Here is a 26272-nt window from a genome sequence, read left to right as displayed (position 1 = left end):
CATACACTGAGTCTCTAGGTCAGTGGTTAGTATAGATAGACTAGTCATACACTGAGTCTCTAGGTCAGTGGTTAGTATAGATAGACTAGTCCTACACTGAGTCTCTAGGTCAGTGGTTAGTATAGATAGACTAGTCCTACACTGAGTCTCTAGGCCAGTGGTTAGTATAGATAGACTAGTCCTACACTGAGTCTCTAGGCCAGTGGTTAGTATAGATAGACTAGTCATACACTGAGTCTCTAGGCCAGTGGTTAGTATAGATAGACTAGTCCTACACTGAGTCTCTAGGCCAGTGGTTAGTATAGATAGACTAGTCATACACTGAGGCTCTAGGTCAGTGGTTAGTATAGATAGACTAGTCATACACTGAGACTCTCTGGGTCAGTGGTTAGTATAGATAGACTAGTCATACACTGAGTCTCTCTAGGTCAGTGGTTAGTATAGATAGACTAGTCATACACTGAGTCTCTCTGGGCCAGTGGTTAGTATAGATAGACTAGTCATACACTGAGTCTCTCTAGGTCAGTGGTTAGTATAGATAGACTAGTCCTACACTGAGTCTCTCTAGGTCAGTGGTTAGTATAGATAGACTAGTCATACACTGAGTCTCTAGGTCAGTGGTTAGTATAGATAGACTAGTCCTACACTGAGTCTCTAGGTCAGTGGTTAGTATAGATAGACTAGAGTCTAACACTGAGTCTCTAGGCCAGTGGTTAGTATAGATAGACTTGTCATACACTGAGTCTCTCTAGGTCAGTGGTTAGTATAGATAGACTAGTCCTACACTGTCTCTCTAGGTCAGTGGTTAGTATAGATAGACTAGTCCTACACTGTCTCTCTAGGTCAGTGGTTATGTTATGAGAGACTAGAATCATACACTGATACTGATAGACAGACAGTTGAGTGGCACGACCTGAGTGGCACGACCTGAGTGGCACGACCTGAGTGGCACGACCTGTTGAGTGGCACGACCTGTTGAGTGGCACGACCTGAGTGGCACGACCTGTTGAGTGGCACGACCTGAGTGGCACGACCTGTTGAGTGGCACGACCTGTTGAGTGGCACGACCTGTTGAGTGGCACGACCTGAGTGGCACGACCTGTTGAGTGGCACGACCTGTTGAGTGGCACGACCTGTTGAGTGGCACGACCTGAGTGGCACGACCTGTTGAGTGGCACGACCTGAGTGGCACGACCTGTTGAGTGGCACGACCTGTTGAGTGGCACGACCTGAGTGGCACGACCTGTTGAGTGGCACGACCTGTTGAGTGGCACGACCTGAGTGGCACGACCTGTTGAGTGGCACGACCTGTTGAGTGGCACGACCTGTTGAGTGGCACGACCTGTTGAGTGGCACGACCTGAGTGGCACGACCTGTTGAGTGGCACGACCTGTTGAGTGGCACGACCTGTTGAGTGGCACGACCTGAGTGGCACGACCTGTTGAGTGGCACGACCTGTTGAGTGGCACGACCTGTTGAGTGGCACGAGTGGCACGACCTGAGTGGCACGACCTGTTGAGTGCTGTAAGAAGATGTTAAATCCCCCTGTCTGTCTGTGTCTCAGGGAATAGATGGACAGAAGGGAGAGATGGGAGACTCCAGGCTGGAAGATAACCTGGTGAGAGAAACACACTGAAAGTCACTGTGCACAAGTTGGCCCACAGGGCATTGGTTATAACACTGCTTCAGACAGACAGTGGGATGACATTGATATGATCATCTTGATTGTGTTCTGTTCAGGTTCAGATGATTTCTCAGCCGGGCCCCCCAGGACTCCCAGGCCCGCCAGGACTCCCCGGACCTCCAGGGTACATGGTGAGTGTTAGAATATAACAGCTTCACCCCTCTGTTCCCCAATATACATGATGCGGCTGAATCCCTTCAGATACATAGCCCTGATATGATCTCTGTGTCTTCCAGGGTCACCATGGAATGTCTGGCCCTAAGGTAAGATTAGAGCTCCAGAGTTCCAGTAATGTCTTTATTCTGAAGCTGCTCTGGAGTGTAGAGTGAGAATCATGTGTTCCCATGCAGGGAGAGCCTGGAGACAGAGCTAAAGGGGAAAAGGGAGACATTGGACCTGCTGGACTGAGGGTGAGTGATACTGTAGACCAGGGGTAGATTCAGACACGGGCAGCTTTTATCGGAGCGGATGGTCGGGGGGCCGAAACATAATTATGATAACTTGGACACTGCAAATTGACCACAACTAGCCCAAAAAGAGGGGAGTTTTGCAAATAACTATCATTGCATATGTTGATTACATTGAGACACCATCAGTGATATTTTTTATTAGTGGGAATATTTTGAAACAGATTGACTAAAGTAAACTAATTTTCAGCTAAATTCCTGGTTATTTTAGTCTTTTTAACAAAGAAATAATATCCCAAAAAATAAATAACAATAATAATAATAATTTACACTACATGACCAAAAGTATGTAGAAACCTGCTCGTCAAAAATCTAATTCCAAAGTCATGGGCATTACTATGGAGTTGGTCCCCCCCTTTGCTGCTATAACAGCCTCCACTCTTCTGGGAAGGCTTTCCACTAGATGTTGGAACATTGCTGCAGGGACTTGCTTCCATTCAGCCACAACAGCATTAGTGAGGTCGGGCACTGATGTTGGGCGATGCATTCGGACAGGTAGCGTTCTCCTGGCACCCGCCAAACCCAGATTTGTCTTTCGGACTGCCGGTAAAGCGTGATTTATCACTCCAGGGAACGTGTTTCCACTGCTCCAGAGTCCAATGGTGGAGAGCTTTACACCACCCCAACCGATGCTTGGCAATGAGTATGGTGATCTTAGGCTTGTGAGCGGCTGCTCGGCCATGGAAACCCATTTAATGAAGCTCCCAACGAACAGTTATTGTGCTGACGTTGCTTCCAGAGGCAGTTTGGAACTCGGTAGTGAGTATTGCATCCGAGGACAGATGCTTTTTTACAAGCTACGCGCTTCAGCCCTCGGCGGTCCCTGTTCTGTGAGCTTGTGTGGCTCCTAGACATTTCCATTTCACAATAACAGCACTTACAGTTGACCGGGGCAGCTCCAGCAGGGCAGAGATTTTACAAACTGACTTGTTGGAAAGGTGGCATCCTATGACAGTGCCACATTGAAAGTCACTGAGCTCTTCAGTAAGGCCATTCTACAACTGCCAATATTTGTAGATTGCATGGCTGTGTGCTCGATTTTATACACCTGTCAGCCACGGGTGTGGCCACATACTTTTGTGTGTGTATAAATATATATATCACAGGAGGTTGGTGGTACCTTAATTGGGAAAACAGGCTCGTGGTAATGGAGTGGACAAATAAATGGTTTCCAGAAAAACCCTTGAATGAGTAGGTGTGTCCAAACTTTTGACTGGTTGAGTATCTGGAGCATCAGCATTTGTGGGTTCGATTACAGGCTCAAAATGGCCAGAAGCAAAGAACTTTCTTCTGAAACTCGTCAGTCTATTCTTGTTCTGAGAAATGAAGGCTATTCCATGCGAGAAATTGTCATGAAACTGAAGATCACATACAACGCTGTGTAATATTGCCTTCACAGAACAGTGCAAACTGGCCCTAACCAGAATAGAAAGAGGAGTGGGAGGCCCTTATGCACAACTGAGCAAGAGGACAAGTACATTATAGTGTCTAGTTTGAGAAACAGACGCCTCACAAGTCCTCAACTGGCAGCTTCATTAAATAATAGCCGCAAAACACCAGTCTCAACATCAACAGTGAAGAGGTGACTCCGGGATGCTGGCCTTCTAGGCAGAGTTGCAAAGAAAAATACATATCTCAGACTGGCCAATAAAAAGAAAAGATTAAGATGGGCAAAAGAACACAGACACTGGACAGAGGAACTCTGCCTAGAAGGCCAGCATCCCAGAGTGGCCTCTTCACTGTTGACGTTGAGACTAGTGTTTTGCGGATCTTGGCAATTTCTCGCATGGAATAGCCTTCATTTCTCAGAACAAGAATAGACTGATGAGTTTCAGAAGAAAGTTCTTTGTTTCTGGCAATTTTGAGCCTGTAATCGAACCCACAAATGCTGATGCTCCAGATACTCAACTAGTCTAAAGAAGGCCAGCTTTATTGCTTCTTTAATCAGAACTACAGTTTTCAGCTGTGCTAACATAATTGCAAGGGTTTATAATGATCAATTAGCCTTTCTAAAATGATAAAATTGGATTCGCTAACACAACGTGGCATTGGAACACAGGAGTGATGGTTGCTTATAATGGGCCTCTGTACACCTATGTAGATATTTCTTAAAAAATCAGCTGTTTCCAGCTACAATAGTCATTTACAACATTAACAATGTCTACACTGTATTTCTGATCAATTTGATGTTATTTTAATGGACAAAAAATGTGCTTTTCTTTCAAAAACAAGGACATTTCTAAGTGAGCACAAACTTTTGAACGGTAGTGTGTGTATGAGATTAGGAGGAAGAAGACCAGCAGTATGATGATGTCCAACATACAGTATGTCTGTCCTCTCCAGGGTATGGACGGTCCTCAGGGTCCCCCTGGTCCCACAGGATTGGTGGGTCTCCCAGGCACAAAAGGAGAGAAGGTGGGTGACGCCATTATCATCAGATAACCTCAGTATATCAGGCCTACAGTCATTGCATTTCATGGTCTTAGTCATGCTGGCACTGATTCATTCATGAATGTGTGTTAACAGGGCAAGTCCGGGGAGCCTGGAATGGATGTAAGGATGAAAGTGTTTTTGACCTTTGACCTGCCGCTCTATGACACAGGGAACTCCCTGCAGCACACACTAACCTGTTCCTCTCTCTACAGGGTTTCCCAGGCCTGATTGGTGAGAAGGGATCCCGGGGAGACAGAGGAGACAAGGTTGGAGGAGCATTTTCTTCTCTGCTCTAGCCAAGAGTCCTGCTATGATTACACATAATAATCAATGTTGCTGTACCTGTATAGTCACCTGCCATCATTGACTTAGGTCTTGCCAGTTTAAAGTTGATGGGTTAACCAATACGTGTTAGAATGGGTGTAAAGTACTGAAATAATTTAAAGTACTATGTAGTAGTTTTTTGGAGGTATTTGTACTTTAATTTGCTATTTATATTTTTGACTCCTTTAACTTCACTTCTAAAGAAATAATGCACTTTTTACTCCAAACATTTTCCCTGACACCCAAAAGTACTCATTAGTCATTTTATATTAAGGTATCTTTACTTTCATTCAAGTATGACAATTGTGTACTTTTTCCATCACTGCATGTTAATACCATAAAACATTGGGTAAGGATCTGAGATTAATTAGTAATGGTTACTATGACCACACAAGGACCATAAGTACACTACTAGGGAGCTGTAGGGAACTGTAGTTATTAATATACTAGGATGTAAATATGGCCACCAAAATACACAGCATCCAATCCAATTGTATTTGTCACTCGCGCCAAATACAACAGGTATAGACTTTAACGTGACATACTTACGAGCTGTTTTCCAACAATGCAGAGTTAAAAGTAAGGCTTTTTTTTAATTAGCAAGCAATAATAACAAAAACAATTCAAGCAAACGGTAACACAATAAAATCAAATAAATGTACCAGTGCCGAGTCAATGTGCAGGGGTACGAGGTAGTTGAGGTAATTGAGGTAATACAGTATGTACATGTATATTTGAGGGTGTGTGTTTGTGGAGTCAATATGCCTGTGTGTGTGTGTGTGTGTGTGTGTGTGTGTGTGTGTGTGTGTGTGTGTGTGTGTGTGTGTGTGTGTGTGTGTGTGTGTGTGTGTGTGTGTGTGTGTGTGTGTGTGTTGGAGTGTATTTTGTGTGTGTGTGTGTTGGAGTGTATTTTGTGTGTGTGTGTGTGTGTGTGTGTGTGTGTGTGTGTGTGTGTGTGTGTGTGTGTGTGTGTGTGTGTGTGTGTGTGTGTGTGTTGGAGTGTATTTTGTGTGTGTGTGTGTGTGTGTGTGTGTGTGTGTGTGTGTGTGTGTGTGTGTGTGTGTGTGTGTGTGTGTGTGTGTTGGAGTGTATTTTGTGTGTGTGTAGGTGGGATCCAGTGAGTGTGTAAAAAAGGGGGTCAATGCAAATAGTCCGGATAGCCGTTTCATTCGCTGTTGACTTGGGGGTAGAAGCTGTTTAGGAGCCTTTTGGTTCCAGACTGGGCGCACCGGGACCGCTTGCAGTGCGGTAGCAGAGAGAACAGTCTATGACTTGGGTGGCTGGAGTCATTTTTAGGACTTTCCTCTGACACTGTCTGGTATAGAGGTCCTGGATCTGTACCGCCTTGCAGGTCGGATGCCAAGCAGTTGCCATACCGAGCGGTGATGCAGTCAATCAAGATGCTCTCAATAATGCAGATGTAGAACTTTTTGAGGATCTGAGGGTCCATATCAAATCTTTTCAGCCTCCTGAGGGGGAAGAGGCATTGTCATGCCCCCTTCACAACTGTGTCGATGTGTCTGGACCATGATAGGTCCTTAGTGATGTGGACACTAAGTAACTTGAAGCTCTCGACCTGCTCCACTTTGGCTCCATTGATGTGAATGGGGCCGTGTGCGGCCCTCCATTTCCTGTAGTCCATGATCAGCTCCTTTGTCTTGCTGACGTTGAGGGAGAGGTTGTTGTCCAAGAACCACCATGCCATGTCTCTGACCTCCTTCCTGTAGGCTGTCTCATCGTCGTCATGATGCCTGCATGAGTGTTTCAAATCCCATTTTCCCTCACTAGTATTTGAAGTCTCTGTGATGTGACAACCACTGTGCTAGTCTAGTTTGCCTTTGTGGCTATGCCTTCAGTGAAAGTAATGAAATAATACAAATAATAAGTGTTGGGTATCGGGGTGTGGTATAGGGGTCTGTTTTTATAGGAGGGGTGTCGTGTCTTTGGCTATGCCGGATTAAGTGATATGACATGCTATTCTATAAAATAATTTCTCCGTAATGAATATTACCTGATTGAGCTAATCATGTAAATGTAATTAACTAGAGAGTCGGGCACCACAAAATAATATTTATAGAGCTGTTATCTTCAGAATAAACTCTTAAAGACCTAGTAATATTTTACATCAATAGCAGTCAATATTAATCGCCATCTTAATTCAGTCTCATCTGAAAGTTGTAAATTCTTGGTTATCTGCACGAACCCTGGCTAACAAGTTGAACCAGCAATACAAAATTGGGTTTAATCATTTATTTACTAAATACCTAACTAATCACACAGAATTACACATACACATAATTAAATCATACCTTGATTACAAATTACGTCATAAAGGAAAACGTCCCTAGCAGGCGGAACAGATATGACAGCTGGTTACACAAAAGAAAAGGGGCTGGGTTTGAGTGAAAGAGCGGGAAGACTGAGGAACAAAGGGAAGAAGCTGTGCTAAATACAGTATCTTATGCATTCTAAATTACCGCCCATTTGGAAAAGGAAAATGCCATAAATATTTACTCTGAGCTGTGCTTCGGTAGGATGGTGGTAGATGGAAGCCGTGTTTCGCAACCGAGTCCTTTGAAGAATGTCTCTGGTTGTAAATTGGATACGTTGTTGTAACGTCATTGGGTGATAGACGGGATACCTAACCCTCGTTTGCATCTGCTGTTGCTAACTCAACGGCTAGGAGGTATCATTTCTGTAGTGAATAAGAGTTCAAAGTTCATACCATTCGCAACCAAAGCTCACGCTGATGTTGGCTTCATTCGGTAGTTATTATCTGAACCATTCTGACATAGGACCGTCGTCCTCAAGTCCTCGGAACAGATAGTTACATTGTCGTCAAGGGCTTATATAGGAAGGGAGAGGAGGGCGTGTTTGAAAAGTTTTATAGCCCATGTCCCTTCACAGGGGCGGGCCACTGATTGAGCAGAGCCCTGTCTTATGAAAACCCAAATCTCACATTTTAGAAGCTAAAATCACATTTCATCCCATCACGAATAATTTCATCTTCAAACATTTAAATTGAACAACAATTCCATGTAAATCCGATAACTCTGATGTGTAGACTTTCCACTGTAGAGTTTATGTCATCTTATAATTTGTAATGGCTTTCTTCCTGGGAAGGAGAGGCGGACCAAAACGCAGCGTGGTTATAGTTCATAGTTCTTTAATAAGAAAACTCAAACATGAACAAACTACAAAACAATAAACGTGAAAACCGTAACAGTCCTAACTGGTGCATAAAACACAAAGACAGGAAACAACCACCCACAAAACCCAACACAAAACAGGCTACCTAAATATGGTTCCCAATCAGAGACAAATGACTAACACCTGCCTCTGATTGAGAACCATATCAGGCCAAACATAGAAATAGACAAACCAGACACACAACATAGAATGCCCACCCAGCTCACGTCGTGACCAGCACTAAAACAAGGAAAACACAAAAGAACTATGTTCAGAACGTGACATCATTGATGACAATGTCTCAGATGACAACCGAACTGACATTATATTCATTAAGTACCACTGCATATGTTCAATTGGTCGCATTACCAGAATATAGTTCATTTCCCCCCACCTTCTGATGTTCCCAGAATCTCTATGTTAACCAAGGGTTTTGAAAATGTAATCTCAGTAGGGTAGAGAGAGGAAAAAGGGGGGAAGAGGTATTTATGACTGTCATAAACCTACCCCACAGGCCAACGTCATGACAGGGTTGTATAGTATGGGGTATAGGGGTCTGTTTTTATATGAGGTGTATAGTATGGGGTATAGGGGGCTGTTTATAGGAGGGGTGTATAGTATGGGGTATAGGGGGCTGTTTGTAGGAGGTGTGTATAGTATGGGGTATAGGGGACTGTTTTTATAGGAGGGGTGTATAGTCTGGGGTATAAGGGTCTGTTTTTATAGGAGAGGTGTATAGTCTGGGGTATAGGGAGCTGTTTATAGGAGGGGTGTATAGTATGGGGTATAGGGGGCTGTTTATAGGAGGTGTATAGTATGGGGTATAGGGGTCTGTTTTTATAAGAGGGGTGTATAGTATGGGGTATATGGGCTGTTTTTATAGGAGAGGTATATAGTATGGGGTATAGGGGGCTGTTTATAGGAGGTGTATAGTCTGGGGTATAGGTGGCTGTTTTATAGGAGGGGTGTATAGTATGGGGAATAGGGGGCTGTTTATAGGAGGTGTATAGTATGGGGTATAGGGGTCTGTTTTTATAGGAGGTGTATAGTATGGGGTATAGGGGGCTGTTTATAGGAGGGTGTATAGTATGGGGTATAGGGGACTGTTTATAGGAGGGGCGTATAGTATGGGGTATAGGGGGCTGTTTTTATAGGAGGGGTGTATAGTATGGGGTATGGTGGGCTGTTTGTAGGAGGTGTGTATAGTATGGGGTATAGGGTGCTGTTTATAGGAGGTGTATAGTATGGGGTATAGGGGGCTGTTTATAGGAGGTGATTAGTATGGGGTATAGGGGTCTGTTTTTATAGGAGGTGTATAGTATGGGGTATAGGGGGCTGTTTATAGGAGGGTGTATAGTATGGGGTATAGGGGACTGTTTATAGGAGGGGCGTATAGTATGGGGTATAGGGGGCTGTTTTTATAGGAGGGGTGTATAGTATGGGGTATAGGGTGCTGTTTATAGGAGGTGTATAGTATGGGGTATAGGGGGCTGTTTATAGGAGGTGATTAGTATGGGGTATAGGGGTCTGTTTTTATAGGAGGTGTATAGTATGGGGTATAGGGGGCTGTTTATAGGAGGGTGTATAGTATGGGGTATAGGGGACTGTTTATAGGAGGGGCGTATAGTATGGGGTATAGGGGGCTGTTTTTATAGGAGGGGTGTATAGTATGGGGTATAGGGGGCTGTTTGTAGGAGGTGTGTATAGTATGGGGTATAGGGTGCTGTTTATAGGAGGTGTATAGTATGGGGTATAGGGGGCTGTTTATAGGAGGTGTATAGTATGGGGTATAGGGGTCTGTTTTTATAGGAGGGGTGTATAGTATGGGGTATAGGGGGCTGTTTATAGGAGGTGTATAGTATGGGGTATAGGGGGCTGTTTATAGGAGGTGTTTACATGGGGTATAGGGGGCTGTTTTTATAGTAGGTGTATTGTATGGGGTATAGGGGGCTGTTTATAGGAGGGGTGTATAGTATGGGGTATAGGGGGCTGTTTTTATAGGAGGGGTGTATAGTATGGGGTATAGGGGGCTGTTTATAGGAGGGGCGTATAGTATGGGGTATAGAGGGCTGTTTTTATAGGAGGGGTGTATAGTATGGGGTATAGGGGGGTGTTTGTAGGAGGTGTGTATAGTATGGGGTATAGGGGACTGTTTTTATAGGAGGGGTGTATAGTCTGGGGTATAAGGGTCTGTTTTTATAGGAGAGGTGTATAGTCTGGGGTATAGGGAGCTGTTTATAGGAGGGGTGTATAGTATGGGGTATAGGGGGCTGTTTATAGGAGGTGTATAGTATGGGGTATAGGGGTCTGTTTTTATAAGAGGGGTGTATAGTATGGGGTATATGGGCTGTTTTTATAGGAGAGGTGTATAGTATGGGGTATAGGGGGCTGTTTATAGGAGGTGTATAGTCTGGGGTATAGGTGGCTGTTTTATAGGAGGGGTGTATAGTATGGGGAATAGGGGGCTGTTTATAGGAGGTGTATAGTATGGGGTATAGGGGTCTGTTTTTATAGGAGGTGTATAGTATGGGGTATAGGGGGCTGTTTATAGGAGGGTGTATAGTATGGGGTATAGGGGACTGTTTATAGGAGGGGCGTATAGTATGGGGTATAGGGGGCTGTTTTTATAGGAGGGGTGTATAGTATGGGGTATGGTGGGCTGTTTGTAGGAGGTGTGTATAGTATGGGGTATAGGGTGCTGTTTATAGGAGGTGTATAGTATGGGGTATAGGGGGCTGTTTATAGGAGGTGATTAGTATGGGGTATAGGGGTCTGTTTTTATAGGAGGTGTATAGTATGGGGTATAGGGGGCTGTTTATAGGAGGGTGTATAGTATGGGGTATAGGGGACTGTTTATAGGAGGGGCGTATAGTATGGGGTATAGGGGGCTGTTTTTATAGGAGGGGTGTATAGTATGGGGTATAGGGTGCTGTTTATAGGAGGTGTATAGTATGGGGTATAGGGGGCTGTTTATAGGAGGTGATTAGTATGGGGTATAGGGGTCTGTTTTTATAGGAGGTGTATAGTATGGGGTATAGGGGGCTGTTTATAGGAGGGTGTATAGTATGGGGTATAGGGGACTGTTTATAGGAGGGGCGTATAGTATGGGGTATAGGGGGCTGTTTTTATAGGAGGGGTGTATAGTATGGGGTATAGGGGGCTGTTTGTAGGAGGTGTGTATAGTATGGGGTATAGGGTGCTGTTTATAGGAGGTGTATAGTATGGGGTATAGGGGGCTGTTTATAGGAGGTGTATAGTATGGGGTATAGGGGTCTGTTTTTATAGGAGGGGTGTATAGTATGGGGTATAGGGGGCTGTTTATAGGAGGTGTATAGTATGGGGTATAGGGGGCTGTTTATAGGAGGTGTTTACATGGGGTATAGGGGGCTGTTTTTATAGTAGGTGTATTGTATGGGGTATAGGGGGCTGTTTATAGGAGGGGTGTATATTATGGGGTATAGGGGGCTGTTTTTATAGGAGGGGTGTATAGTATGGGGTATAGGGGGCTGTTTATAGGAGGTGTATAGTATGGGGTATAGGGGCTGTTTATAGGAGGTGTATAGTATGGGATATAGGGGGCTGTTTTTATAGGAGGGGTGTATAGTATGGGGTATAGGGGGCTGTTTTTATAGGAGGGGTGTATAGTATGGGGTATAGGGGGCTGTTTTTATAGGAGGTGTATGATATGGGGTATAGGGGGCTGTTTATAGGAGGTGTATAGTATGGGGTATAGGGGGCTGTTTATAGGAGGTATATAGTATGGGGTATAGGGGTCTGTTTATAGGAGGTGTATAGTATGGGGTATAGGGGGCTGTTTTTATAGGAGGTGTATGATATGGGGTATAGGGGGCTGTTTATAGGAGGTGTATAGTATGGGGTATAGGGGTCTGTTTATAGGAGGTGTATAGTATGGGTTATAGGGGGCTGTTTATAGGAGGTGTATAGTCTGGGGTATAGGGGGCTGTTTATAGGAGGTGTATAGTATGGGTTATAGGGGGCTGTTTATAGGAGGTGTATAGTCTGGGGTATAGGGGGCTGTTTATAGGAGGTGTATAGTATGGGGTATAGGGGGCTGTTTATAGGAGGTGTATAGTATGGGGTATAGGGGGCTGTTTTTATAGGAGGGGTGTATAGTATGGGGTATAGGGGGCTGTTTTTATAGGAGGGGTGTATAGTATGTGGTATAGGGGGCTGTTTATTGGATTTGTGTATAGTATGGGGTATAGGTGGCTGTTTTTATAGGAGGGGTGTATAGTCTGGGGTATAGGGGACTGTTTATAGGAGGTGTATAGTCTGGGGTATAGGGGGCTGTTTATAGGAGGTGTATAGTATGGGGTATAGGGGGATGTTTATAGGAGGTGTATAGTATGGGGTATAGGGGACTGTTTATAGGAGGTGTATAGTATGGGGTATAGGGGGCTGTTTATAGGAGGTGTATGGTATGGGGTATAGGGGGCTGTTATAGGAGGTGTATAGTATGGGGTATAGGGGGCTGTTTATAGGAGGTGTATAGTATGGGGTATAGGGGGCTGTTTTTATAGGAGGGGTGTATAGTATGGGGTATAGGGGGCTGTTTTTATAGGAAGGGTGTATAGTATGGGGTATAGGGGGCTGTTTATAGGAGGTGTATAGTATGGGGTATAGGGGGCTGTTTTTATAGGAGGGGTGTATAGTATGGGGTATAGGGGTCTGTTTATAGGAGGGGTGTGTAGTATGGGGTATAGGAGGCTGTTTTTATCGGAGGGGTGTATAGTATGGGGTATAGGGGGCTGTTTATAGGAGGTGTATAGTATGGGGTATAGGGGGCTGTTTCTAGGAGGTGTTTACATGGGGTATAGGGGGCTGTTTTTATAGTAGGTGTATTGTATGGGGTATAGGGGGCTGTTTTTATAGGAGGGGTGTATAGTATGGGGTATAGGGGGCTGTTTATAGGAGGTGTATAGTATGGGGTATAGGGGCTGTTTATAGGAGGTGTATAGTATGGGATATAGGGGGCTGTTTTTATAGGAGGGGTGTATAGTATGGGGTATAGGGGGCTGTTTTATAGGAGGGGAGTCTAGTATGGGGTATATGGGGCTGTTTATAGGAGGTGTATAGTATGGGGTATAGGGGGCTGTTTATAGGAGGTATATAGTATGGGGTATAGGGGTCTGTTTATAGGAGGTGTATAGTATGGGGTATAGGGGGCTGTTTTTATAGGAGGTGTATGATATGGGGTATAGGGGGCTGTTTATAGGAGGTGTATAGTATGGGGTATAGGGGTCTGTTTATAGGAGGTGTATAGTATGGGTTATAGGGGGCTGTTTATAGGAGGTGTATAGTCTGGGGTATAGGGGGCTGTTTATAGGAGGTGTATAGTATGGGTTATAGGGGGCTGTTTATAGGAGGTGTATAGTCTGGGGTATAGGGGGCTGTTTATAGGAGGTGTATAGTATGGGGTATAGGGGGCTGTTTATAGGAGGTGTATAGTATGGGGTATAGGGGGCTGTTTTTATAGGAGGGGTGTATAGTATGGGGTATAGGGGGCTGTTTTTATAGGAGGGGTGTATAGTATGTGGTATAGGGGGCTGTTTATTGGATTTGTGTATAGTATGGGGTATAGGTGGCTGTTTTTATAGGAGGGGTGTATAGTCTGGGGTATAGGGGACTGTTTATAGGAGGTGTATAGTCTGGGGTATAGGGGGCTGTTTATAGGAGGTGTATAGTATGGGGTATAGGGGGATGTTTTATAGGAGGTGTATAGTATGGGGTATAGGGGACTGTTTATAGGAGGTGTATAGTATGGGGTATAGGGGGCTGTTTATAGGAGGTGTATGGTATGGGGTATAGGGGGCTGTTTATAGGAGGTGTATAGTATGGGGTATAGGGGGCTGTTTATAGGAGGTGTATAGTATGGGGTATAGGGGGCTGTTTTTATAGGAGGGGTGTATAGTATGGGGTATAGGGGGCTGTTTTTATAGGAAGGGTGTATAGTATGGGGTATAGGGGGCTGTTTATAGGAGGTGTATCGTATGGGGTATAGGGGGCTGTTTTTATAGGAGGGGTGTATAGTATGGGGTATAGGGGTCTGTTTATAGGAGGGGTGTGTAGTATGGGGTATAGGGGGCTGTTTTTATCGGAGGGGTGTATAGTATGGGGTATAGGGGCTGTTTATAGGAGGTGTATAGTATGGGGTATAGGGGGGCTGTTTTTATAGGAGGGGTGTATAGTATGGGCTATAGGGGTCTGTTTTTATAGGAGGGGTGTATAGTAATGGGTTATAGGGGGCTGTTTATAGGAGGTGTATAGTATGGGGTATAGGGGGCTGTTTATAGGAGGTGTATAGTATGGGGTATAGTGGGCTGTTTTTATAGGAGGGGTGTATAGTATGGGGTATAGGGGGCTGTTTTTATAGGAAGGGTGTATAGTATGGGGTATAGGGGGCTGTTTATAGGAGGTGTATAGTATGGGGTATAGGGGGCTGTTTTTATAGGAGGGGTGTATAGTATGGGGTATAGGGGTCTGTTTATAGGAGGGGTGTGTAGTATGGGGTATAGGGGGCTGTTTTTATAGGAAGGGTGTATAGTATGGGGTATAGGGGGCTGTTTTTATAGGAGGGGTGTATAGTATGGGGTATATGGGGCTGTTTATAGGAGGTGTATAGTATGGGGTATAGGGGGCTGTTTATAGGAGGTATATAGTATGGGGTATAGGGGTCTGTTTATAGGAGGTGTATAGTATGGGGTATAGGGGGCTGTTTTTATAGGAGGTGTATGATATGGGGTATAGGGGGCTGTTTATAGGAGGTGTATAGTATGGGGTATAGGGGTCTGTTTATAGGAGGTGTATAGTATGGGTTATAGGGGGCTGTTTATAGGAGGTGTATAGTCTGGGGTATAGGGGGCTGTTTATAGGAGGTGTATAGTATGGGTTATAGGGGGCTGTTTATAGGAGGTGTATAGTCTGGGGTATAGGGGGCTGTTTATAGGAGGTGTATAGTATGGGGTATAGGGGGCTGTTTATAGGAGGTGTATAGTATGGGGTATAGGGGGCTGTTTTTATAGGAGGGGTGTATAGTATGGGCTATAGGGGGGCTGTTTTTATAGGAGGGGTGTATAGTATGTGGTATAGGGGGCTGTTTATTGGATTTGTGTATAGTATGGGGTATAGGTGGCTGTTTTTATAGGAGGGGTGTATAGTCTGGGGTATAGGGGACTGTTTATAGGAGGTGTATAGTCTGGGGTATAGGGGGCTGTTTATAGGAGGTGTATAGTATGGGGTATAGGGGGATGTTTATAGGAGGTGTATAGTATGGGGTATAGGGGACTGTTTATAGGAGGTGTATAGTATGGGGTATAGGGGGCTGTTTATAGGAGGTGTATGGTATGGGGTATAGGGGGCTGTTTATAGGAGGTGTATAGAATGGGGTATAGGGGGCTGTTTATAGGAGGTGTATAGTATGGGGTATAGGGGGCTGTTTTTATAGGAGGGGTGTATAGTATGGGGTATAGGGGGCTGTTTTTATAGGAAGGGTGTATAGTATGGGGTATAGGGGGCTGTTTATAGGAGGTGTATAGTATGGGGTATAGGGGGCTGTTTTTATAGGAGGGGTGTATAGTATGGGGTATAGGGGTCTGTTTATAGGAGGGGTGTGTAGTATGGGGTATAGGGGGCTGTTTTTATCGGAGGGGTGTATAGTATGGGGTATTGGGGGCTGTTTATAGGAGGTGTATAGTATGGGGTATAGGGGGCTGTTTTTATAGGAGGGGTGTATAGTATGGGCTATAGGGGTCTGTTTTTATAGGAGGGGTGTATAGTATGGGTTATAGGGGGCTGTTTATAGGAGGTGTATAGTATGGGGTATAGGGGGCTGTTTTTATAGGAGGGGTGTATAGTCTGGGGTATAGGGGACTGTTTATAGGAGGTGTATAGTCTGGGGTATAGGGGGCTGTTTATAGGAGGTGTATAGTATGGGGTATAGGGGGATGTTTATAGGAGGTGTATAGTATGGGGTATAGGGGACTGTTATAGGAGGTGTATAGTATGGGGTATAGGGGGCTGTTTATAGGAGGTGTATGGTATGGGGTATAGGGGGCTGTTTATAGGAGGTGTATAGTATGGGGTATAGGGGGCTGTTTATAGGAGGTGTATAGTATGGGGTATAGGGGGCTGTTTTTATAGGAGGGGTGTATAGTATGGGGTATAGGGGGCTGTTTTTATAGGAAGGGTGTATAGTATGGGGTATAGGGGGCTGTTTATAGGAGGTGTATAGTATGGGGTATAGGGGGCTGTTTTTATAGGAGGGGTGTATAGTATGGGGTATAGGGGTCTGTTTTATAGGAGGGGTGTATAGTATGGGTTATAGGGGGCTGTTTATAGGAGGTGTATAGTATGGGGTATAGGGGGCTGTTTATAGGAGGTGTATAGTATGGGGTATAGTGGGCTGTTTTTATAGGAGGGGTGTATAGTATGGGGTATAGGGGGCTGTTTTTATAGGAAGGGTGTATAGTATGGGGTATAGTGGGCTGTTTTTATAGGAGGGGTGTATAGTATGGGGTATAGGGGGCTGTTTTTATAGGAAGGGTGTATAGTATGGGGTATAGGGGGCTGTTTATAGGAGGTGTATAGTATGGGGTATAGGGGGCTGTTTTTATAGGAGGGGTGTATAGTATGGGGTATAGGGGTCTGTTTATAGGAGGGGTGTGTAGTATGGGGTATAGGGGGCTGTTTTTATAGGAGGGGTGTATAGTATGGGGTATAGGGGTCTGTTTATAGGAGGGGTGTGTAGTATGGGGTATAGGGGGCTGTTTTTATAGGAGGGGTGTATAGTATGGGGTATAGGGGGCTGTTTGTAGGAGGTGTGTATAGTATGGGGTATAGGGTGCTGTTTATAGGAGGTGTATAGTATGGGCTATAGGGGTCTGTTTATAGGAGGGGCGTATAGTATGGGGTATAGGGGTCTGTTTTTATCGGAGGGGTGTATAGTATGGGGTATAGGGGGCTGTTTATAGGAGGTGTATAGTATGGGGTATAGGGGGCTGTTTTTATAGGAGGGGTGTATAGTATGGGCTATAGGGGTCTGTTTTTATCGGAGGGGTGTATAGTATGGGGTATCGGGGGCTGTTTATAGGAGGTGTATAGTCTGGGGTATAGGGGGCTGTTTATAGGAGGTGTATAGTATGGGGAATAGGGGGCTATTTCCTCACTCAGACCGACTCATTTGTGGCATCTGGGAATCTGAAAGTGGAAGAAACAGTAGTTGTTTCTATAACAACATCACTGCTTTGAGGTGGCTTATGCATCCAAACAAGACCCGGGGTCCATTCAGTATCAGAAGTCTCAATGCTAATGTTTTAGAATAGTGTCTGGCTATGTATTCAAGCTAATGCTAGTGAATACAGTGACTGTGGCCATAGAGGTAACTTTACTGCATATAGTAAGTAATATATTGCCTCTACAAGGTGTTGAAAGGGTTCCACAGGGATGCTGGCCCATGTTGACTCCAATGCTTCCCACAGTTGTATCAAGTTGACTGGATGTCTTTGGGTGGTGGACCATTCTTGATACACACAGATCAAATCAAATCAAATTTATTTATGTAGCCCTTCGTACATCAGCTGATATCTCAAAGTGCTGTACAGAAACCCAGCCTAAAACCCCAAACAGCAAGCAATGCAGGTGTAGAAGCACGGTGGCTAGGAAAAACTCCCTAGAAAGGCCAAAACCTAGGAAGAAACCTAGAGAGGAACCAGGCTATGTGGGGTGGCCAGTCCTCTTCTGGCTGTGCCGGGTGGAGATTATAACAGAACATGGCCAAGATGTTCAAATGTTCATAAATTACCAGCATGGTCCAATAATAATAAGGCAGAACAGTTGAAACTGGAGCAGCAGCACAGCCAGGTGGACTGGGGACAGCAAGGAGTCATCATGTCAGGTAGTCCTGAGGCATGGTCCTAGGGCTCAGGTCCTCCGAGAGAGAGAAAGAAAGAGAGAATTAGAGAGAGCACACTTAAATTCACACAGGACACCGAATAGGACAGGAGAAGTACTCCAGATATAACAAACTGACCCTAGCCCCCCGACACATAAACTACTGCAGCATAAATACTGGAGGCTGAGACAGGAGGGGTCAGGAAACCTTTGAGTTTAAAAAACCCAGAAGCGTTGCAGTTCTTAACCCAAACTGGTGCAACTGGCATCTACTACCATACCCCGATCAAAGGCAATTAAATATTGTCCTGCCCATTCACCCTCTGAATGGCACACATGCATAATCAATTTCTCAACAGTCTCAAGGCTTATAAATCTTTAACCTGTCTACTCCCCTTCATCTACACCGATTGAAATGGATTTAACAGGTGACATCAATAAGGGATCAAAGCTTTCACCTGGATTCACCTGGTCAGTCTATGTCATGGAAAGAGCAGGTGTTCCTAATGTTTTGTACACTCAGTGTATATCGTCATTGAACCTACACTATACCAGCTTGGCCCAGGATTTGAACCTGATTCATCTAATCTTCTTGTTTGATGATTGTGATCAGTTATATTGGGTGTTTTAGGCCTACGGGGAATACTCTGTGTTGGGGAATCTACTCTGAAAATATAGTTTACCAAATACCAATTACTTCACCCTGGAAGAAGTTGAGCTACAGGAAGTTACAATTAAGAGAAATATTGTTTTTAATAAGTAACTAAAGTTACCTTGAAAAATGTGTTCACTAGGCCTGTACCAAAACTCCTTTGTGAAAAAGTATCATATCTAAATCTTAAATGTCATATAATACAAATGTGTTGGGGGTTTGCAGGAAATGACTTGGGGGTTGAAAATATAGTGTTGTTCCAATAGTTAGCTGCACCATTACATGGCAAAACTAGCTGACTTACTAGCTGACTTGCCTGCCTGCCTGCCTGTCTCTCTCTCTCTCTCTCTCTCTCTCTCTCTCTCTCTCTCTCTCTCTCTCTCTCTCTCTCTCTCTCTCTCTCTCAATTCAATTTAAGGGCAATTTAAGGGCATATGTTAACATTGCCAAAGCAAGTAGATAATAAACAATAAAAATTAACAGTAAACATTACACTCACAAAAGTTCCAAAATAATAGACATTTCAAATGTCATTATGTGCAAATAGTTAAAGTACAAAAGGGAAACTAAATCAACATAAATATGGGTTGTATTTACACTGATTGCCCTTGTAGTAACAGGTCACAAATCTTGTTGATGTGATGTCACACTGTGGTATTTCACCCAGTAGATATGGGAGTTTATCAAAATTGGGTTTGTTTTCAAATTCTTTGTGGATCTGTGTAATCTGAGTGGATCTGTGTAATATGTGTCTCTAATATGGTCATACATTTGGCAGGAGGTTAGGAAGTGCAGCTCAGTTTCCACCTCATTTTGAGGGCAGTGTGCACATAGCCCATCTTCTCTTAAGAGCCAGGTCTGCCTACGGCGGCATCTCTCAATAGCAAGGCTATGCTCACTGAGTCTATCTCTCTCGCTCTTTCTCTCTCTCTGCAGGGTGACCGGGGGACGATGGGGAAGAGAGGTCTGAAGGGCGGGAAGGGGGAGCAGGGTCCTCCTGGACTGGACCAGCCCTGTCCTGTGGTATGTCAACCTTCACCTTTCATCCATGACCGTATGGACATTTGAGCCAGACTGGATAAACTATGTAACCACTTTGTGTTTTTTTCATCTCTATTTCGATGATTTCCAATGGATGTTTTCGTCTGTCTGTGGGAGGGATGTATGTTCAGAGTATGTGTAACAGTGGGTTGGCTCTTGCTGACAGGGTTCTAATGGGACTAAAGGACTTTCTGATGAAGGGGTACAGTCCACCCCTCCTCCTCTTCCTCCTTCTGGCCCTGAGCCCCCCTGTCCTTTGGTACAGTATCTTTCCCTGTTCCCACCTTTCGACCTCTTTTCAACTTTTTTGTGTCTGCCTGTTCCGTCACTCTTTCCCATGCACTGTTTCCCTTAGCCTGTTGTTCCATGTGTGTTTTCTCTCTGAAATCTGTAATCTCCTAACATCAGCAGGCTGGATTGTCACAGGAATCTTAAAATCAGCATGTTTTATTATGAAAATGATTCAGAGTTGTGTTGTGGTCTGGATGTGGTTGTCAGTGTGCTGACTGCATGTGGTATGGTAAAGTTCTTTGGTGTTTTCACTCCACATGACATGAAACTGCACCACTAACCACCCCTCCCTTGTTCTGTTACCACTAGGGGCAAGATGGACTGCCCATACCAGGATGTTGGCACAAGGTGAGTGGGGATTTGAATGTCCAGTGTGGCTTAATACCTGCCTGAGTAATATGCAGTACATTCATTAATACCTGCCTGAGTAATATGCAGTACATTCATTAATACCTGCCTGAGTAGTATGTAGTACATTCATTAATACCTGCCTGAGTAGTATGTAGTACATTCATTAATACCTGCCTGAGTAGTATGTAGTACATTCATTAATACCTGCCTGAGTAATATGTAGTACGTTAATTAATACCTGCCTGAGTAGTATATAGTACATTCATTAATACCTGCCTGAGTAATATGTAGTACGTTAATTAATACCTGCCTGAGTAGTATGCAGTACATTCATTAATACCTGCCTGAGTAGTATGTAGTACATTCATTAATACCTGTCTGAGTAGTATATAGTACATTCATTAATACCTGCCTGAGTAATATGTAGCATGTTCATTAATACATGCCTGAGTAGTATGTAGTACATTCATTAATACCTGCCTGAGTACTATGTAGTACATTCATTAATACCTGCCTGAGTAATATGTACTACATTCATTAATACCTGCCTGAGTAATATGTAGTACATTCATTAATACCTGCCTGAGTAATATGTACTACATTCATTAATACCTGCCTGAGTAATATGTACTACATTCATTAATACCTGCCTGAGTAGTATGTAGTACATTCATTAATACCTGCCTGAGTACTATGTAGTACATTCATTAATACCTGCCTGAGTAATATGTACTATATTCATTAATACCTGCCTGAGTAATATGTAGTACATTCATTAATACATGCCAGACTAGTATGTAGCACATTCATTAATTCCTGCCTGAGTAGTATGTAGTACATTCATTAATACATGCCTGAGTAGTATGTAGTACATTCATTAATACCTGCCTGAGTAGTATATAGTACATTCATTAATACCTGCCTGAGTAGTATATAGTACATTCATTAATACCTGCCTGAGTAGTATGTAGTACATTCATTAATACCTGCCTGAGTAGTATATAGTACATTCATTAATACCTGCCTGAGTAGTATATAGTACATTCATTAATACCTGCCTGAGTAGTATATAGTACATTCATTAATACCTGCCTGAGTAGTATATAGTACATTCATTAATACCTGCCTGAGTAATATGTAGTACATTCATTTGCAACCACATGCAATATGATGAGAGAACATTGTCAATCAAACCAGAATTTCAAGATAAACAGTGAACAATGCAATGATCATCCCCTAATTCAGATTATTTTACTGTACCAATTAGCATGTATTAAGCCCAATAAATAAATATGGTTGGGGTATGATTATAACACGTATGTTATATAATAATCCTCTTATGAGTATGATTAGGAGTAAGTACAAAGCATGTATTATAGAGCCCTAGTGACTTTGCTAACGTTAGTAACCTTTGTGTTGTTCTTGATCTGTGACCTCTTGACCTTGACCCCCACTATAATCCCTGCTTTCCTTCTCTTGCAGTGATGACTAATAACAAGCGTGGCCACTGTACATATTGATATGGTATATATTGCAACTGAATAGTACATTGCTTTTTTGTTCTTTTTTGCCTTTTTATGGAAACGTTTTATATAATATATTGAGCTTCTTCTTTCTTTTATTTTGAGTCAATAGTATTAACCAGACTGGACATGTCTATCGATACAGATATTTTTTGTACACCTAGAGTTTAGATGTGAAGTAAAATGTAGTAAATGGAACACAGCCATCTTGGAGCAACATTGGGTATGAGAAATATAGGAGCAAACAGACTCCTAACCTAACAGACAGACAGACTGATGGGCGGATGGACGGACAGACACACGTGTTGCTGGAGGGTTGATGAATAGGGAGAGTGGGTAATGACTGCCTTACTAATGGAGTATCGTCTGCCCTGTTGCTGCCTGGTCCTGTTGCTGCCTGGCGCTGTTGGTGCCTGACCCTGTTGCTGCCTGACCCTGTTGCTGCCTGGCCCTGTTGCTGCCTGGCCCTGTTGCTGCCTGGGGGTGTGTGCTTGCTCCACCGTGCTCGATCCCATGGATGGACAGACCTCCTGGTGTGATAGATAGAGGAGTGTAGTCAGTGCTCTCTTCTCCTCTCTCTGTTTTTGAAAGGAGGAGACAGAAGCTCAAACGCAAATGTCTCACTCTCTCTCAGCCCTGAGGGGAGAGCAGGTCTGGAGGACAGAGAGAAGACGCGGGAGAGACAGACAGACATGAGGGCACAAAGGACAGACAACCTCTAGAGAGTGACGGAACGGTTCTGTGCCATTCAGTTCTATTCGGAATACTGAGATCCTGTGTTATGGAAACACACCAGGAGAGGGCGACACAGAACACTGCATTACCACTTTCACTTGAAGTGATCTCACCCATAAATTGTAGTTGTGGTTTTCATCACACTCACTGTTGGTTCTGGGCTACAGAGGCAAGGGTTTACCTATGATGTCACATAATAATAATAATAATAGTGGTAGTAGTAATACAATTCTGTGGATATGATGAAAGTGTATTTATGACATCTTTTATTTTGTGTTTCCATTTAATTAAATGCATGATCAACACAAGTCACAGCATTATATAGCATCATGAAAACCTCTCCCATACCAGCACACTAAGGCAATAAGTTACTGAGGTATGTCGTTTGCGAAGAGAAATCTTTAAGTCTCTAACAGTCTTTCCAATTACGTGTGGTTTACTGGCAGTGATAGCAAGTGTGATGTTTTATTTTATTCTAGTTGAGTTACATTTGCATTCCTGTGCATGGACGTGTTTGTATAATATACTGAGTTCATTGTGTTAAATTCAAATTCAGAACTGGAGCAATTTGCAGTATTCCCAAATGTGCAGTATTCCCAAATGTGCAGTATTCCCAAATGTGCAGTATTCTATCAATGAAGTTGAACAAACGGTTTGAATATGAAGTCATTTTGTGATTAATTTGGCTTTTATCAGACATAAGTCAATTAGAAATATCACATCAGTATTTTCTGACAGTGTTGACAGTACAGTTTTGAAGTATATTGAAGGATTATCACTTAACCTTAGCTAAACACATTTAGATGAAATGCTGTTTTCTGAACAACAGTATGGATTCTTGCTGCTGACATAAAATGTTATTGTTTGTTTGTTTGTTTTTCTTAGCCAATGAGTTTAGTACATTCGGACTGAAGTACAATAATGTACCCAAAGTCATTGATTTAACAATAGTTGTATTCATTGATACACATTGGCACACCTTGACAAAAAGGAAGTCATTGTTGGTTGAACTATACCTACTTGTTTTGTTATACATTATCACATCATGAAAGACAGATTTTGATCTGTTTTCATTTGACGGTTTTATTCTGATTTACATTTTTCTTTCTAACTTTATGGATTGTCTTTTGGAGATCTATCTTCTTGGTGCTCGATCACTCTGTGTTTTGTCTTCTTGTATGGTTCCTTATCAACCCTACACACACATACACATACACATACACATACACATACACATACACATACACATACACATACACACACACACCATTTCAATGTCAACAGCACATGACTGATATAAGGAGCTTATAACTTGTGAGTTTCATTATACTACATTTATGCTATGAAATGTATGACTATGGAAGTTAATAAGCAATTCTTTCATTATATTGTACTTTACTAATGCACAAGTTTCAGAATTTTCATTCACAATGTGTTATTTCCAACTGGGATGTGGTGATCAATCATATTTGTTTCCTTTTTCATTCTCATTTAGTATTGGGCATACTGTATGCAGCAATGTGCCTACCTTAAAGGTAATTTAGTATTGAACATACTGTATGCAGCAATGTGCCTACCTTAAAGGTAATTTAGTATTGGACATACTGTATGCAGCAACGTGTCTTCCATAAAGGTAATTTAGTATTGGACATACTGTATGCAGCAATGTGCCTACCTTAAAGGTAATTTAGTATTGGACATACTGTATGCAGCCATGTGCCTTCCATAAAGGTAATTTAGTATTGGACATACTGTATGCAGCAATGTGCCTTCCATAAAGGTAATTTAGTATTGGACATACTGTATGCAGCAATGTGCCTTCCATAAAGGTAATTTAGTATTGGACATACTGTATGCAGCAATGTGCCTTCCATAAAGGTAATTTAGTATTGGACATACTGTATGCAGCAACGTGCCTTCCATAAAGGTAATTTAGTATTGGACATACTGTATGCAGCAATGTGCCTACCTTAAAGGTAATTTAGTATTGGACCTACTGTATGCAGCAATGTGCCCACCTTAAAGGTAATTTAGTATTGGACCTACTGTATGCAGCAATGTGCCTTCCATAAAGGTAATTTAGTATTGGACATACTGTATGCAGCAATGTGCCTTCCATAAAGGTAATTTAGTATTGGACATACTGTATGCAGCAATGTGCCTTCCTTAAAGTGCAATTCCAGCGCTTTTCAACCTAATGTTCATTATCTCCAGCACAATGCCAGTGTCTACATATGTGAAAACACCGCATTTCTACATTTTGTAGAAAAAAATATAAAGCAAAAAATGTCTGCCCGATGACACATTTTAAAAACAATGATATTCAAACACTATGAGATTCGCTGCGGTGTAGGGAGCAAGAAAATACCCTCTCGGGCTACGAATTCATTGCAGGTTTTGAAAATCACATGTTTTTTAAACTTTTAATCCTACTTTTAATATCACAGAGCACCTTTCTTCTCATCTTTCTTTTTTCACCTTTCTTCTTTTAAGCACCTGTAAAAAAAAAAGATATATCTAGCTTAAACAGATGTATTTTGACTCCAGGGAGTCTTTGTAACCACATATCATAGAAACACACTGTTTTCACATATGTAGACACTGATATGGTACTGGAGATAATGAATAAGGTTGAAATGTGGTGGAATTGCCCTTTAACAAACTGATGTTTCTCTGCAATATTACATGTGTTTATTTCTTTGGCAGATATCATCAGTTTTTATTTTTTTAAGGAATATTTGCCATCCATTATTGACACAATGTCTGAGGACAGTTTGGCGTGTTTCATAAAAATTATTAGATGAATTAGAGTTTGTTAATTTGGTTGTGTATTTGGTCGTAAAATAATTAAGCTATTTTTGTCACCGCTATCGTTATCTCTTTATTATTCCAAATCTGGTCAACTCAACATGTAGACTGAAATAAACTCTGTAAAATATACTGTTACCTTCTTGAATATCTTCTGGTCATTTGTTCTAAACCATTTTCTGCAATTATATTCCAATGAAATCTCAGAACTAGAAGTTATTTAATAATCTCACAAAGGCTGACTGTCTCCACATTGATCAGTTCAGTTACCCTCCTTTTGCTATAGAAGTAGGCTATATAGGTTTATAATTAGGAGGAATATGTATTTTGCATTAAGAAATTATAGGACTACTACATTATTCAGAGCAGAGGACCATAACACATTCTAACTGCAATCATTAGGCCTACTAATAACCATGACTCTAACATGACCTTTTTTAAAAGGAGGAGCATGTCCGCCTAAATTGAAAAATGTAGGCACACACAAGGAAATTTAGGAGCACATTGACAACTATTTGAGTTATTAAATCATCTTTAAAGTTTCTAGGCACACTGGTACTCCTAAAAATATTTTTGGCATACACAAGTAAAATGGTCTCACTGTTGAGCCCTGATAGTTGCTGATTGCCTATTTCATGTCACACCTTTACAGCCTTTACATTTATGTAACTGTAATACATTTTTGGGATCACTTTTTGGGATTATCACCATCCATATCAAGATTGCTACTTTCAATGATTTCTACCTATTCAAATGATGTGTTATTAAAAAAAGGATAAATGCATACATTTCATGTGATTTGATATGTAAAAACATTGACTATATGCTTTAAATTATAGCTTTGTAATGGTCTCTTCAACCTTGC

At 42.6% G+C, this 26272-nt stretch overlaps 1 protein-coding gene across 5 annotated transcripts in view; it reads left to right on the top strand.

Annotated features, from left to right (window-relative positions):
- Positions 1-25545, top strand: part of LOC109878755 (collagen alpha-1(XXIII) chain-like) — a 246472-nt gene extending 220927 nt beyond the window's left edge. For 4 of the 5 annotated variants that reach the window (XM_031789901.1, XM_031789904.1, XM_031789903.1 and 1 more), the window contains 10 exons: positions 1565-1618; positions 1741-1815; positions 1921-1947; positions 2035-2094; positions 4495-4566; positions 4678-4704; positions 4797-4850; positions 19595-19681; positions 20300-20338; positions 21824-25545. In XM_031789901.1, coding sequence (XP_031645761.1) covers positions 1565-1618; positions 1741-1815; positions 1921-1947; positions 2035-2094; positions 4495-4566; positions 4678-4704; positions 4797-4850; positions 19595-19681; positions 20300-20338; positions 21824-21826 — 498 coding nt within the window. In that variant the 3' untranslated portion in view covers positions 21827-25545. The remainder of the gene's footprint in view (positions 1-1564; positions 1619-1740; positions 1816-1920; positions 1948-2034; positions 2095-4494; positions 4567-4677; positions 4705-4796; positions 4851-19594; positions 19682-20299; positions 20339-21823) is intronic. The other variant, XM_031789902.1, reaches the window with a different exon arrangement.
- Positions 25546-26272: the final 727 nt, after the last annotated feature.

The sequence above is a fragment of the Oncorhynchus kisutch genome, linkage group LG15 (genome assembly GCF_002021735.2).
Source record: "Oncorhynchus kisutch isolate 150728-3 linkage group LG15, Okis_V2, whole genome shotgun sequence".
Taxonomy (NCBI): Eukaryota; Metazoa; Chordata; class Actinopteri; order Salmoniformes; family Salmonidae; genus Oncorhynchus; species Oncorhynchus kisutch.
The sequence above is the reverse complement of the archived record's forward strand: the minus strand, read 5'-3'. Positions and strand labels throughout refer to the sequence as shown.